The sequence below is a fragment of the Erythrolamprus reginae genome, chromosome 1 (genome assembly GCF_031021105.1).
Source record: "Erythrolamprus reginae isolate rEryReg1 chromosome 1, rEryReg1.hap1, whole genome shotgun sequence".
Lineage (NCBI taxonomy): Eukaryota > Metazoa > Chordata > Lepidosauria > Squamata > Dipsadidae > Erythrolamprus > Erythrolamprus reginae.
This window is the reverse complement of record NC_091950.1, coordinates 231968876-231984232: the sequence shown is the minus strand read 5'-3', so window position 1 is coordinate 231984232 and position 15357 is coordinate 231968876. Positions and strand designations below refer to the sequence as shown.

Genomic DNA, 15357 nt, shown 5'->3' with positions numbered 1-15357 from the left:
AGAAATCATTGTTTTCATTTATCACATAAAGCAAAAGGTGTTCCATTTTGGGAAATATATTTTTGATCATTCAGTGTGTTTATTTATGTGACTCTTGAAAATATATAAGAAGTTTTCTTATGCTGCTTCTCATTATAGAAATTCGTCGAACATTTATAATGACCATGATGTGATTCTAGAGTAGAACCAAGATAGAAGTAAGTAGCAATTATACAGGTATAGACCCATGATGGTGAACCTATGGCATGCGTGCCATATCTGAGGGCTCTATGTCAGCTCCAGCATGCATGCGCTTGCTGACCAGCTGATTTTTGGCTTTTTGGAGGGCAGGGGGAGGACGTTTTCACCCTCCACAGGCTTCAGGAAAGCCTCTGGAGCCTGTCGATGGCCAAAAAACAGACTCAATGAGCCTACCAGAAGTCCAGAGGCTTTAAGTGAGGCCTGCATACATGCGCATGGGGAGCAGCATGGGGGGCTGTGCACGCATTGCACAGGGAGGGCATTGCATTATGGGTATGGGCATGCCCTTTTGGCACCCAAGAAAAAAAAAGGTTTGCCATCACTAGTATAGACTAAATAAGATAAAAACAATCACTTCAGTGGAAATAATAGAGAAAATTGGGTTGGGGAAGGCCAATTCATGGATGTTCAGGTGGAACACCTGAAAATTGTCAAATTTGTCCTTTAAGGAAGGTCATGGACATGTATAATAGACAACAAAATCCTTTGCCCTAAAAAAAAGATTATATCTGATTGGGAGTCTGTTCTTTAAGACATTTGCTGAGTATGCAGGGCAGATTTTTGCTTTCCACTAACTTACATGTAGTTCTCAACTTACGAATGTAATTGGCTTCTGAATTTTGGTCTTAAACTGTTGGGGTTGTTAAATGATTCAACATGTGATCAGACCCAATTTTATGACATTTTTGTGGTAGTTAAATGACTGCCATGGTCATTAAATAAATCTGTTTTATCCATTAATGGGGTGGGGTTTTTTGCCAGAGACCTGAAGTAAATACCAGAATACAACAGCAACAAAAAGATCATGGTCCCATGACCATGGGATGCTACAAATATCTATAAAGATAAACCAGAGGGCAAATATCCAAAATGCAATCATGTCACTCTGGTGGTATGACTGTCATAACTTAAAATCAGGTCATAAAATGGCTTTGGGTGGGGGGATCTGTTATAATTTTGAATAGTTGCTAAGCGATTGGTCATAAATCAAGAACTACCTATACTGAAAATGTGTGAATGAGAAAAAAATTAGTTTAGGTTGTTTTATGTATAGCATGGAAAATAAATAATATCTTACCCTTTTTCTTATATTTCTGAAGTACCATATTTTTCGAAATATAAGATGCACCAGAGTATAAAATGCACCTTTGTTTGGGAGGAGGAAAACAAGGAAAAAAGGCCTCTGCCTCCCAGCAATTTGGCAAACAGCAAACAGCACAGATGATATATACCAGTGATGGCGAACCTTTTTTTTCTTCGGGTGCTGAAAGAGCATGCTCGTGCGCTATCGCGCATGCCCCACACCCACAATTCAATACCTGTGGAGGGCGAAAACAGCTTCCCCCGCCCCCCAGAGGCCCTCTGGAGGCCATAAATGGCCTGTTTCCTAAATTCTGATGGACCCAGTAAGCTCATGTTTCACCCTCCCCAGGCTCCAAAGACTTCCCTGGAACCTAAGAAGGGAAAATAAAATCCCCCATCCCTCCGGAGGCTGTCTGGAAGCCAAAAATGCCCTCCCAGAGCCTCTGTGCGAGCCAAAATTCAACTGGCCAGCATACACATGCATGTTGGAGCATTAATTTAAAAAGTTTCTTCATTTTGTTGTCTAGCACAATAATAAAGCAATCTTTAAAGAATAAGTCTAATAATTTGAACATTCTATAGGCAGTTATAGTTATTGACTTACCTTCTTGGATCCAGTTTCAGCAACTGATTAGCAGAAGAAAATAAAATTCTGTCTTTGCCTCTCCCTCCAGCCATTTGCTTCCATGGAGTGTGATTCTCTAGAACTGAACTTTTATAGCAATTAAAGAAAATCGAGCTACTTGCCTAATCTGTTAGCATACTGAACCTTGTAGGTCCAGTACAAAACCTTAAAATGTTACTGTGCTCCTCAACAAATAATGCTGGCTATCATTTGTCCTTTTTGTGGCTATTTAAATAATGTGATTTATTCAACCGAAAAAGAGTCCAAGCACCTATTTGAAAACTTACTTTGGTCAGTAAGCCACTTTCACCCAGTCACATAACTTTTAAACTGCACGCAATCATATGATTGTCAAGCCACTCCCACCTGGTCACATGACTGGCAAGTCACTCCTACCCAGTCACATGACCATCCAATCACACCTACAATATAAACCATGCCCACAGCATGGCAATAAATGTTTTGGCAGTCCATCACTGCCTGGTAGGTAGTTTCCCCCCCCCTCCTATTTTTCTCCCCCAAAACTCTAGTGTGTCTTATATATTTGGTGTGTCTTACACACCAAAACACATGGTAACCTATTACATAGGGGACTGTTTTCCATTCTTTGGGCCAAGAGCTCAATAATCACTATAGTTTTTATGCTAGATATCTCCTTTTTTTAAAAGATAGCATTTTCTCATAATGAAATAGAATAGCTTGAATTATAAAATATCCCATTTGAATATGGAGTTGAAGGTTTGTTGCCATATGTAAGAAGAGCTTATGTAATGGAAATTTGTAAGAATAAGTGGATTCTTACAAAGCAAGGAGGGTGCTGAGAAAGTAATATACCTCTTTGTTCGTTGGATCTATTCTTGAATGAAGTACTGTACAAGGAATCTTTGTGGTGATATTAGAGGTGCATTGTTTTGAGATATGAAGGTACATGTCCTTTTGTAGGAAGATGATGCCCTTCACAGCAAATGTTAGAAAGATAGTATGATGCAATAAGACACATGGATCTGAAAGTAATACAGTATATTGAGTTAAATATATATTATAAATTTTTAAAGGCCACAAAAGAAAATAAAGAAAATATATAAGGTGAGTGACATATAACAAGGTCCTTTCTGTGGTGAAGTCCCAAATGTGGAACTCTCTCTGTGAAGAAATACATAAGTTATTGGTTCCATTGATATGATACTGAAGCAATCTTTGATTCAGCTTTCATGATTAATTAAAAAATATGATAGCAAATGTGGTTTTTGTAATGTATTTACAAAACATTCATATTTGGGTGTGCTTTTTCAAATATTATGATTGGTTAAGGCCCTATGGGTATCCCCAACCTTTTGGATCTCAGGAACCACTAAATTCATAATTTTAAATCCCATGGACTGCAAATTTGATCTGCCTAATGATTGGCTGGGTCGGTGTGGCTAGGTGACCATGCGATTGGGTGGGAGTGGCCAACTTGAAGTCACTGATGTCAACGGTGTCTCATGGACCTCTAACCCTCCCTTCCCAGCCACTCCTCACCTGACCACCAGGGCTCCTTAAGGACCCAACAGGAAGCAGTTGTTGGAACTAAGAAGAGTTGGCAAAATAGCTGTCTCAGTTCAAATTGGATCTGGCCAAGAAGGAGGCTCAGCAGAAGCACCTCAATGAGGACTGGGAGCATAGACTTTCCAAGCAGAGAGAAGTCCTGTGGGAGTGAAAGGCCAGGGGCCCATACCTAGAGGGTCAGTGGGCTGAGATGGTCAGCCAATTTCAAGCCATGATGCAGTCCCACTGCAATGAGGCCCTCCAGCTCTTCACCAACACACCCTCCGACCAGCACAAAAAGACCCTGAAGGGGGAGACTCTCTGCAGCAATAGCTTTAATTGCAAGTATCCAGCCCGGAGGCCATAGTTTCAGGACTTCTGATTTAGTGCAATATAAAAAATGCTAATAATTTTTTCTGCAGACCACCAACATTTTCTCATGGACCACCAGTGGTCCATGGACTGCTGGCCTAAAAAATAAATTACAGGGATTTACCTGCAGTTTCTCAGTTCCAATTTTCAGTCAATAAATGTTGTTGTTTTTATTATGGTCTGTTTCTTGCCTGCTGAAGCCCACTACACAGTAGTTCTGGTTTCACTAGTACTCATTGTATTAATTTTTTTACTAGCCTTCATGATATTTTCAGTTTTTATTTTGTTTTGTCACCTTTTCAATGGAGGATAGTTACCAAATAAAATGAACAAATAAAAGAATAATGTAATTGCTTCTCTTCTTTTAATAATAATAAATAATAATAATAATTTTAAATCAGTAACATTATGGAAAGATAAGAATCATCCATCAATTATGTGTTTCTGTAATCTTTCTCATCATACTGGCATTTTAGTATACCTGTATAACTATTACTATTTACAGCTAGGAATTGGGACAAATATCTGACGTTAATGATAACAAATTGTATTTCTTTATTTATTAGATTTATACCCATCAGAATAAAAAATCAAAATAAAATAAAAAGATAAAATTCATCCGACCAATTCCACACACATCCAAACCAGGAAAAAGTGGAGTCACTTCATATCTCAAAGGTTTCCTGAAACAACTCAGGGTTTTTTTTAAATGTCAGAATGCCAACAACACTAATTGAATTTTGAAAAGGAATCTATGTCTGAGTGCAAAAGCATGATATATAGAGATGGCATAAATAAAGATGGATCTTTAACTCAGTCTTGACTCCTGGTAATTTCCTGGGCAGGATTTGTAGAAATGGTTTGCCTTTGCCTTCTTCCCAGAGCTGAAAGGTCCCAAGGTCATGCAGATTCAAGGTCCCACAGCTGGCTAAGGCAGAACAGGGACCAATATATGCAGAGGTGGGTTCCTCTCAGTTGGGGCCACTTTGCCCGATCTGGTAGTGACTTGTTGGTGATGTCATAATGATGTCATGGAACGGGTTTGGTCAATGATGGTCCATGGGCACCACCATCTTTTTTTGGAAATTTTTTTGGGGGAATTTTTTTATTTTTGTTTCTTTGTGAGTGTGCACAGAAGCTGAGTTTCTGGCACTGTGCATGTGGTTGCCATCTTGTTTTTGGCTTTTAAAAAATGTTTAAATTTTTTGACACTGTGTACACTTTGTGTGCTGCGGCCACATAGCATGGGAGGAAGCGAACGAGCAGCAAGATAAGTTAGAACTCACTCCTGGATATATGGATTGGGGTACTGATTGTCTGTTTTTTAATCTAAAGGGCCATGAATTCATGTGCCACAACCTTTAGACAGGCATATGGAAATTTAGATCCATGGCTTATGGATCCACACAAGAAGTAAGGGGGAAGCAAATAACACAGTGTAGTGACAGCATCGCACAATTCAGGAGCTTGCACCAGACACTGTGACACAAGAATTATAATGGAATTATAATTATAATTTGGGTTATGGCATCATTGTGAATATGGCATTATGCGGGCTTAATTGCAATTTATTGTGGCTATTGCAGTGTGTTAGGCATTTCTTTCCACTCAATGTTTCTACCTTCATCTGATACCAGCAGTTGTTTTAAATGGAAGCCCACACGTGTGGTTTTCCTTTATTCACAATAAAAGAAATAAAGATCTCCACCTAATCTAAGTTGTATCTCTATTTATGAATTACTTTTGTACTTTTAGAATGTCAGATGTACTGCTTATTGAGATATGCTTTTGAAAGTGATAAACCTGGCAATGATTTCAGTGTCATCAATACCATTTCAGCTGACAAGAGACTGAACCTCATAACAATGTACTTTAATCTACATTTCAGGTGGTACCTGTGTCGTTAATCCCACGGATCTCTTTTGCTCAGTTCCTGGTCGCTTGTCCTTACTCAGCTCCACTTCCAAATACAAAGTGACCATTGCAGAAGTGAAAAGGCGATTATCTCCACCAGAATGTCTCAATGCTTCTCTTTTGGGAGGGATTTTGAGAAGGTGAGAAACAAAAAGCAAAGTGCCTATGGGCAAATAAAGATTAAAAGAAGGAAGAAGAGCACCTATTTCCTTGCTTATTTTTCATTGTATTTATCCTTGTAGCAGAAAAGTTATTAAATTTCAAACTAGGAACATGCAGTGCTTAAGCAGAGATTGGGGATGTTTGTAAATAATCAAATAATCGAAAACAGATGCCAGCAAAGGCAAAGAGAAGATTGTTTTCACCTTCCTCCACATTTCTTTCCTGATAGAGCAAAATCCAAAAATGGAGGGCGGTGTTTAAGAGAGAAATTGGACAGACTGGGCCTCAATCTGCCTGCCGGAAGGAGAAAAGCAGCCAATGTTACCCTCTTGACATCCTTGGTGGAAGGTAAGATTTGTTCTAACTGTGATGTTAGACTTTTTGGCTTCTGCTCCAGTGGTGGGTTGTACAATATTTTGCCACTGGTTTGTGTGCGTGCTCACAGTTGTGACACTTCTGAATATGGAGGGTGGGTGGAGCATCCCACCACCATTGCTACCAGTTCTAAGAATGGGTCCAAACCGGAAGCAACCCACAGCTGTTCTGCTCCTGGGCTACACTTACATTTCTGAGAACTCAGAAACAAATGAGAAGACTCTTAAAAATCATTAGACAAAGACTGTAAAATCAGGAATTTAATGGAAATGGCATGATTCCTGAAGATTCCCATGGTAATTCACTTCTAAATTTTTATGTTAGGTAGAGAAATAATTGGAGAGAGAATGGAGTGGGGAGGGGGAAATAGAAAAAGAAAATTTTAAAAAATTAATAGTCTCATGCCAATTCCTTTTTTTTTTTCAAACCCTCACGACAGCCTCAGTTGGGAGAACTGATAAGAAATAAAGTCTTTGGTAGCTAGAAATAATGTACAGTATAGCACTTTTGCAGCTTTAGTTTTGCAGGAGGATGGGTAGAAAGTAGAAAAGGAAGTCTTGTGTTTCTCCATCATGGTTTACATTTCCTCATAGAGGACAGGAAAATATGAAATACATCCATGGCTTAGGAGAAACTGTTCAATATCTCAGCCTTCTCCACAAATCAGATTATGGCTGATGTGGGCTCTTAGGATTTGATTTTAAAAAAAAAATATCAGCACACAACTCCTGAATATTTGTAGGCAACAGCAGTCTTTTTCTCTTAGCCTCACTTGATAAACTTAACTAACTACACTGAGATTCCATTGTGCATCCCTCCTTCTCAAAATTTGATAATACAGAAATGCTATCAGTGGTGGGATTCAAATTTTTTACTACTGGTTTTGTGGCCATGGCTTGGTGGGTGTGGTTTTTTTGGGGGGGGGGCTTGGGGGGAGTAGCAGGGGAAGGATACTGTAAAATCTCCATCTCACTCCAGGGGAAGGATACTGTAAAATCTCCATTCTCTCCTGGCTCCAGGGCATGGTTATTGCAAAATCCTCATTTCCTCCCAATCAGCTGGGACTCAGGAGCCAGATAATAGATGGGATGGGGCCAGTCAGAGGTGGTATATACTGGTTCTCCGAACTACCCAAACTTTCTGCTACCACTTCTCCAGAACTATTCAGAACCTGCGGAAACCCTCTTCTAGATGCCATTTGTATTTTATACTGCAAAGCAAGATCATTTTTCAGATTATTAGCTGCCTTTTCTTGGGGTGATAAAATAGTTTGACTTTTATCCTTTATCTTTATCATCTGCACAGAATAGATCATAAATTGCCATCATCATCCTCTGTAGAACTCTAGCACTTTTCTCCACATCTTCAACAAACTTCTTCAGATTTTCCCTGGTGTAACAAACCTTCAGAACATTGTTTTTATAACTTTAACTATAAATCGATAGCTAAGTTCATTTGGGTTGCCAGCCACTACTTCCATTCCGGCACAAAGTGATATGGTGGCTAAGAACAAATATGATGAGCCAAAAAAAATAGCCATAGCAGCTAGAGCTACATCATATTACTTCCTCCTGGGGAAGATTTATTTTTCTGAGGCCTTCACAATGGTTCATTTGTAGTTCTGTTATAGATAGCAATCTCTATGTCAGTTCCCTATCTAGGTAGGAAATGAGCAATGTGGTGCTGTTTTCCTGAACCATGCAAGAACAAATTAATATGATTACAGTGTCAAATACCAGTTTGCCACTCCCCTTTTAGGAGTACAGTGTTCCCTTGATTTTCGCGGGTTCAAACTTCGCGAAAAGTCTATACCACATTTTTTCAAAAATATTAATTAAAAAAATACTTCACAGGTTTTTTCCCTATACCACGGTTTTCCCCGCCCAATGACGTCATATGTCATCGCCAAACTTTCATCTGCCTTTAATAAATATTTTTTTAATAAATTTTAATAAATAAACATGGTGAGTAATAAACTAAATGGTTGCTAAGGGAATGGGAAATTGCAATTTAGGGGTTTAAAGTGTTAAGGGAAGGCCTGTGATACTGTTCATAGCAAAAAATAGTGTATTTACTTCCGCATCTCTACTTCGCGGAAATTCGACTTTCACAGGTAGTCTCGGAACGCATCCCCGCGAAAATCGAGGGAACACTGTATATCATTCTTTCTAACCAAAGTTGAAATTTGTGAACTGTGATTGCTGTGAATTTTTGATCCTACATACCCCTTTTCCCTTGGTAAGAACTTTTTGAAAGATAAAAGGTTCAACATACCTCATTTTAAAATTATTGCATTAGCACTGCTCTCACCCTCCCATCAGAAGCATCAATGCACAGAACAAAAGAAAGGTTCCCTCTTAACACAGGATGCCTACACAAAGCTCTCTTTTAAATCTTGAAATGCCTGTTTACACTTGGGAGTGAACTTTATTGAGTTGCTTCCTGGTTACATACAGAGATTTTGCATTGCAGCAGGGATATCCAGCATTAAAATGTTGGATGTAACTGGGTGATTGATGACCCCCTATTCTTTTTAAGGTGAGTCATATGCATCATGGACACAAATATAAAAGAGCAGGGGTTTGATTACCTAGCTGCATTCACCATGTTGATGCCATTGACTCTATACACCGGGTGCCTCAAACCTGGCAACTTGGCTGGCTGGAGAATTCTGGGAGTTGAAATCCACAAGTCTTAAATTTGAAAATTAAGAGAGACTAGGATAGGTCTATTTCGGCCTTATTTTGGCCTCATCAGCTAGCCATACCCTCACTGGGACTTGAACCTGCAACCTTTGCCTTCTAAGGCAGAGAATTAACCTCTAGGCTACAGTATCCAATCCCTTCAGCTCTGTACCAGGGAAGGGTTACATATTTTTTGTGTCGAATCACCCTGGTATATTGAAGGAACATCACAGTTCCTTATATATATGTATAATATATGCATGCATTTATCTATCTATCTATCTATCTATCTATCTATCTATCTATCTATCTATCTATCTATCTATCTATCTATCATCAGAGGTCTTCAAACTTGACAACTTTAAGACTTGTGGATTTCAACTCTCCAGCCAGCAAAGTTGCCAAGTTTTTTTCTGTCGAATCACACTGGTATGCCCAAATGTAAGAGGAGCTTAATTCTTCCTTTTGCCTCTCAGCCCAACCCAGGGCCATATCCAAGGCAGTTAATTAATTTTTTCATAGCAGACAAACTATATTCTGTATCTGTAACGTATTTTTGCTGAATTTGAAAATGAAAGGAGACTAGTATAGATCTATTTCAGCCTTGTTGTGGTCTTATCAGCTAGCCATACCCTCACTGGGATTTGATCCTGCAGACTCTGCCTTGTAAGGTAGAGAAATAACCTCTAAGCCACAGGATCTCATGCTTTCAGCTTTGTATCAGGAAAGTGGTACAAGTGATACAAAGCTGAAAGGACGAGATCCTGTGGCCTAGAGATTAATTCTCTGCCTTAGAGGCTACAGGATCAAATCCCAGTGAGGGTATGGCTAGTTGATGAGGCCACAACAAAGCCAAAATAGATATATACTAGTCTCCCTTCATTTTCAAATTCAGAAAAAATATGTTTCACACACACACATGTATAACATATTTTTGCTGATAAGTGAAAAGGAAGGGAGACTTGTATAGATCTATTTCGAGCTTAATATGCTCTCATCAGCTAGCCATATCCTTACTGGGATTTGAACCTGTTAGACTTCTGCCTGCAAGGCAGGGTTTTAACCACTAGGCCACAGGCTTACCTACGTTTCAGACGTACACACACACACACACACACACACACACACAATATCCCTGCTTCGGTTGAAAAATGAGATACTAATCAGCTATAGAATCTCACAGTTCTGGGGAAGATTTTACATCTATCTTCGATGTTAGTGGCAGCTGAATGGTTTGCACTTTCTGCTCTTCTATATTAACTTCTTGTTAATCTATAATGTAACCTAAGTAACATACCAAGCTAATTGTGTAACCTAAAAAAGACATCAACCATCAACAGACAATTTTAAACAAATTATATTTATGCACTTTCAAAAGAGGCAATAAAAAGCTAAGAAGAAAAAAGATCAGAATACATCCTTTCTAGCAACTAACATGCAAATAAACAGGGATTAACATTAAAAGAAGAAAATGACACCCTAATGAAGGAACTGCCAAGGAGAAAAAAATACCCCCATCAAAGCTGGTAGGGCAAGCTATTCTATATCAAGGGGAAGCAAACCCCACACTCACTCCACCAACTAGCTCAGGGCGTCAAAGTCCATGGGGCCAGCCTAGAAATAGCACAGATCAGCCTGCAGTGCTTCTGCTAGGAAAAAGTGCCTGTTTTTCCGCCTGGGCAGCCTCCTGCAGCACCCTGACAGCCAAAACAGGCCATGGGGGGCACAGGCAGTCCCCCATGTTCTATTTTGGCCAGCAGGGGGCTGCAGGAGGCCATTCAGGATGCAGGGTGGCCAGCAGGGTGATGCAGGAGGCATCCGTCTCATCTGCCCATCTCCCCCCCTCCCTGTGGCCAGTCCATGGTGAACAACTACAATGCTGATCTGGCCCTCAAAGAAATCTAGTTTGACACCCCTGGACTATCTCAAATAATTAGGTAATAAAACATCTGCAAGCAAGTTCAGAAAACTCCAAGGAGTCCCAAGTAGTACAGTTCAGAAAAGCCCAATTGAAATTATTCTAAATAAGTAGTCAAGTTGGCTACTTTAAGACTGGAAAAAATGCTATCCTTCAATTATTCCTCATCTTCTGTATCATCCATAACATTTTCCCTAGCCCACAAATATTTGGTCTCTGGAGAGTACATGAAGTATAGATAGTCCCTGTTTAGCAAATTCCTCAAACAGTAACAGTTTTACAGTACACTGGGGATGAAAATATATACCTTTGCAACAAATCCTCACATTTATAAACATTGCTGATCTGTAAAGCAAAGGAAAGCTGAAGTGCATATATGAAATGATGGATTCACATAGTAACTATTTTGCTTAATGACTGAATTGTGGCTCCCATTTGTGATTCCTAAATGAGGACTGCCTGTCCAGAAGAAGCTTTTGCTTTGAGAGAGTCTATGGAGATTCCCAGTCATCCAGGTTATGGTTGTCCCAAAGGTGTTTTTTTTCAAGAGGCAACTGGACTTTCTGGTAGAAATTACTTACTGGTAGTTGCCTCTTGATAAACAGGAAGTCCAGTTGCCTCTTGAAAAAAGCACCTTTGATTTCACTTTGGGAGTTTCCTTGAAAGAAATCTGTCAATACCCTTATTTAGATTCAAAATAAGCAAGTATTTTCCATATATGTTTATTAGAGTATCTATTCTTTGGGCAGACTAACTATCAAACAGTTGCTTGCTTATTAAGTAGTCTTAGGTCTACACAAAATTCAACTTCTTTTTTGACTTAGGAACTAACATTATGTCTGAAGACCATTTTACTAGTCAAGAATAGATTGTTTTCCCCTTTCTTCAGGGCATCTCTGTAATATTACATTATATGTAATATGATCTCTGTTTCTGTACTCTACTAATTTAATAGTGCCTGGTTTTATCATTGAAAACCTCTAGATCTGCTTTTAGTTGTGAAGATAAGCTGAATTCTACCCAAGTCTCAATGCTTTTGCTATGAGTGTATATGACAAGCAGGTTTCCAACTGCTCTGCTGAATAAGCCAATCTATGAGCTCACAATTCTAGGCTTGGCTGTTTTCTTTCAATCCACTGGTTGACATGACAGGCTGTGGTTTCTTCACCCTCAAGTCTATTTTGCAGTTGGCGAGTTCTGTTTTGTGGGTTGCATTTTGCATTCCTGGCAGGCAACAGAAGCCACACTCTATCTGCCCCATTCTAGTGATTTTGTTTCTGGCTTTTATATCATACCTGTATTTTGCATATTTGGCAGTAGTTTTGGATGTGCTTTGCCTTGTCTCTCAATTTTTCTCCTTGACTGCGAACTTTATTAGGAACTTTATTAGTCCAACTGTCCTTCACCCCATCTATGACTCTTCTTGATTATCTTCCACACAGCATAACTTAAAAGGGCTGCTTCCTGTGGAAAGCCTGTGATTCTTCCCTATATAAGGAAGACACACATTCCATCCTGGGCAGGCTTCTTTTACATGTTTTTCAGAGTCTGATTTAATCATTCTGTTAATCCATCTGTCCGTCGGTTCTCCTGCCAGATATCCCCAGTGCTATATATAAATGCTTTAGCAAAGCAGATTGGAAGTTTGGGGCTTGATCTGTGAAAATCTCATTAGGTACACCCACTCTACTGAACAGTTTAAGCAACTCATTGGCAATGACTTTTGTGGAAACTGCAGAAGGGAATTGCCGCAGGGCATCTCATAGCATAATCAGAAATTACAAGGCTAGACTGATTTCCTTTGGCTGACTTTGGCAAGGGACCAGCAATGTCCATAGCAATTCTAGAAAATAGAAAGGGGGACAAAAGGATTTTTTTTCCATGGGTGTCTTGTTTTGTCCTTCCTTGGGGGTCTCTCCTAACTCTATAAGAACCCAATTTTTCTTCCACAAATCAGGATGTGCAATTCACTCATCGCCATTTTCAACCACTGACCTCCTACAACTTATCAAAGGAGGGTCTTTTTTCTTAGAGATGTTTAATGTCTACTTCCCATTTGTGCTTTAAAGACAGTGCTTTTTGCCTGTTCACCTATCAGTCTTTCTTTATGTGGCTGCTTTTCTAGATTGACTAGGATAACACATCGGAAGAGGATTCTGCTCCTCATTGTTTTTCTTGTTCTTGTAAGTACATTGGTGCCTCTACTTACAAACTTAATTCGTTCTGTGACCAGGTTCTTAAGTAGAAAAGTTTGTAAGAAGAAGCAATTTTTTCCATAGGAATCAATTTAAAAGCAAATAATGTGTGTGATTGGGGAAACCACAGGGAGAGTGGAGGCCCTGTTTCCTCCCAGGAGATTCCTGGAGAGGCCCCATGGAGGCTTCTCCCTGCCTTTTCCGGTCTTGTTTCCTCCCAGGAGATTCCTAGAGAGGCCCCACAGAGGCTTCTCTCCGCATTTTCCAGCCCTGTTTCCTTACAGGAGATTCCTATAGAGGCTCTATGGAGGCTTCTCCCTGCCTTTTCTGACCCTATTTCCTCCCAGGAGATTCCTAGAGAGGCCCCAGGGAGGCTTCTTCCTGCCTTTTCCGGTCTTGTTTCCTCCCAGGAGATTCCTAGAGAGGCCCCACAGAGGCTTCTCTCCGCATTTTCCAGCCCTGTTTCCTTACAGGAGATTCCTATAGAGGCTCTATGGAGGCTTCTCCCTGCCTTTTCTGACCCTATTTCCTCCCAGGAGATTCCTAGAGAGGGCCCAAGGAGGCTTATCCATGCCTTTTCCAATTACAGTTTCGGAAGCTCGGGTTTGTAAGTGGAAAATGGTTCTTAAGAAGAGGCCAAAAAATGTTGAACACCTGGTTCTTATCTAGAAAACTTTGTAAATAGAGGCATTCTTAGGTAGAGGTATCACTGTACTGGGTTTCCCAAAAACAAGACCCTGTCCGATATTTTTTTTGAACCCCGAAATAAGTGCTTGGCCTTATTGCCATGTGCTCAAAAGGTTATTATCTGGGGATGTCTTAATTTGGGGAAAAACAGGGTATTTATTATAAAACTTATTTCTAGGCATTATAGCCAACATTTATTCTTCTAGTACTTTGGGCTGAATGCACCCTATATCATTCTTGTCAGAGTTTGTTGCAGAAAATTAAATCCAGAAAGTACACACAGGCAGACTGATGTAGCAGGATTAATTTAAATAAGGAAGTTCTTCATATACAAGGATATACAGTATATACAAAACTAATGTAGGTTCTTCTTCAAGCGGTTGCAAGGAAACATGCAGGCAGGAGAGAACCGTTAGTTTCATTTTAGAGTTCAGAGACACAAATGTGTTTGGCTCCCATTGGTTGACTTATTTGCTATGCCTATTCATTGGCTGACCTTGTTACCTACCATTGGCTCTCCCAATTCATGAATCTTACAATCCCTTTCTTAAGTAAAATTTCAGTCTCTTGAAAGCAGCATGAGTTTCATGATAGCAATAGCATTTAGACATATATACTGCTACATAGTGCTTTTACAGCCCTCTCTAAGCGGTTTACAGAATCAGCGTATTGCCCCAACAATCTGGGTCCTCATTTTACCCACCTCAGAAGGATGGACGGCTGAGTCAACCTTGAACCGGTGGTAAGATTTGAACAACTGAACTACAGCTAGCAGTTAGCTGAAGTATCCTGCAGTGCTGTACTCTAACCACTGCACCACCCCAGCTCTACATCAGAGGTGTTCCTGGTTAAGATATCAAATGAGGAAATAAGCCCGCTACATTCACCTGTGTACTCATGCATACATACAGTTTTTGAATGTATTTACTCACAGACCTATAACAATAGAGAAGGAGAAGAAGAAGAAGGGGTGATTGTGAATTGATGCTTCCCCAAATTACCACCATTTTATCAAATAAGCCCAAGCCAGCAAGAATTAAAAATAGCAAATGTCATTTAAGTGTTCTGTCAGCAGTTTTTGTTTTCCTTGAATAAAGTTCTTTCACAAGACAAACACATTTGATGTTATCTTAACAGTCAGAAGTGTGGCCTTGTGATCCATTGACATATAAATAAGTCAATGGATCCCAAGGCCACACTTCTGACTGTTGAGATAACATCAAATGTGTTTGTCTTGCATTCCGATAAAGAGTTTTCTACTTCCACTTTTATGACTAAGTTCCTGAAGTTTGTTAAACTTAAAAATACACATTTTTAATTTTTCCATGAAATTTTCCAATAAAAAATATGTGTAAGGTAGAAATCAAATATGTCAACGCATACATAGCAGTAGAAAATATTTTAGAAGAAGTGGGTATATTAGGCAAAATGCTAATTTGGGCTGGGCAAAATGCTAACGTTAGGCTATGTGTGCTATGTGTCCCATCAGGCAAGGAATGTCAGATGGTGGACATTAGGTGATGTTGCTTCTCTGCCATAGTCCCTGTCTTCTGGAACATTCTCCATTCAGAGTTG

The 15357-nt window shown here is 39.6% G+C and overlaps 1 protein-coding gene across 1 annotated transcript in view; it reads left to right on the top strand.

Moving 5' to 3' along the window:
• TFAP2D (transcription factor AP-2 delta) overlaps window positions 1-15357 on the top strand; it is a 48450-nt gene that overhangs the window by 19692 nt on the left and 13401 nt on the right. The window contains exons 4-5 of the mRNA XM_070738017.1: window positions 5736-5901; window positions 6153-6271. Coding sequence (XP_070594118.1) covers window positions 5736-5901; window positions 6153-6271 — 285 coding nt within the window. The remainder of the gene's footprint in view (window positions 1-5735; window positions 5902-6152; window positions 6272-15357) is intronic.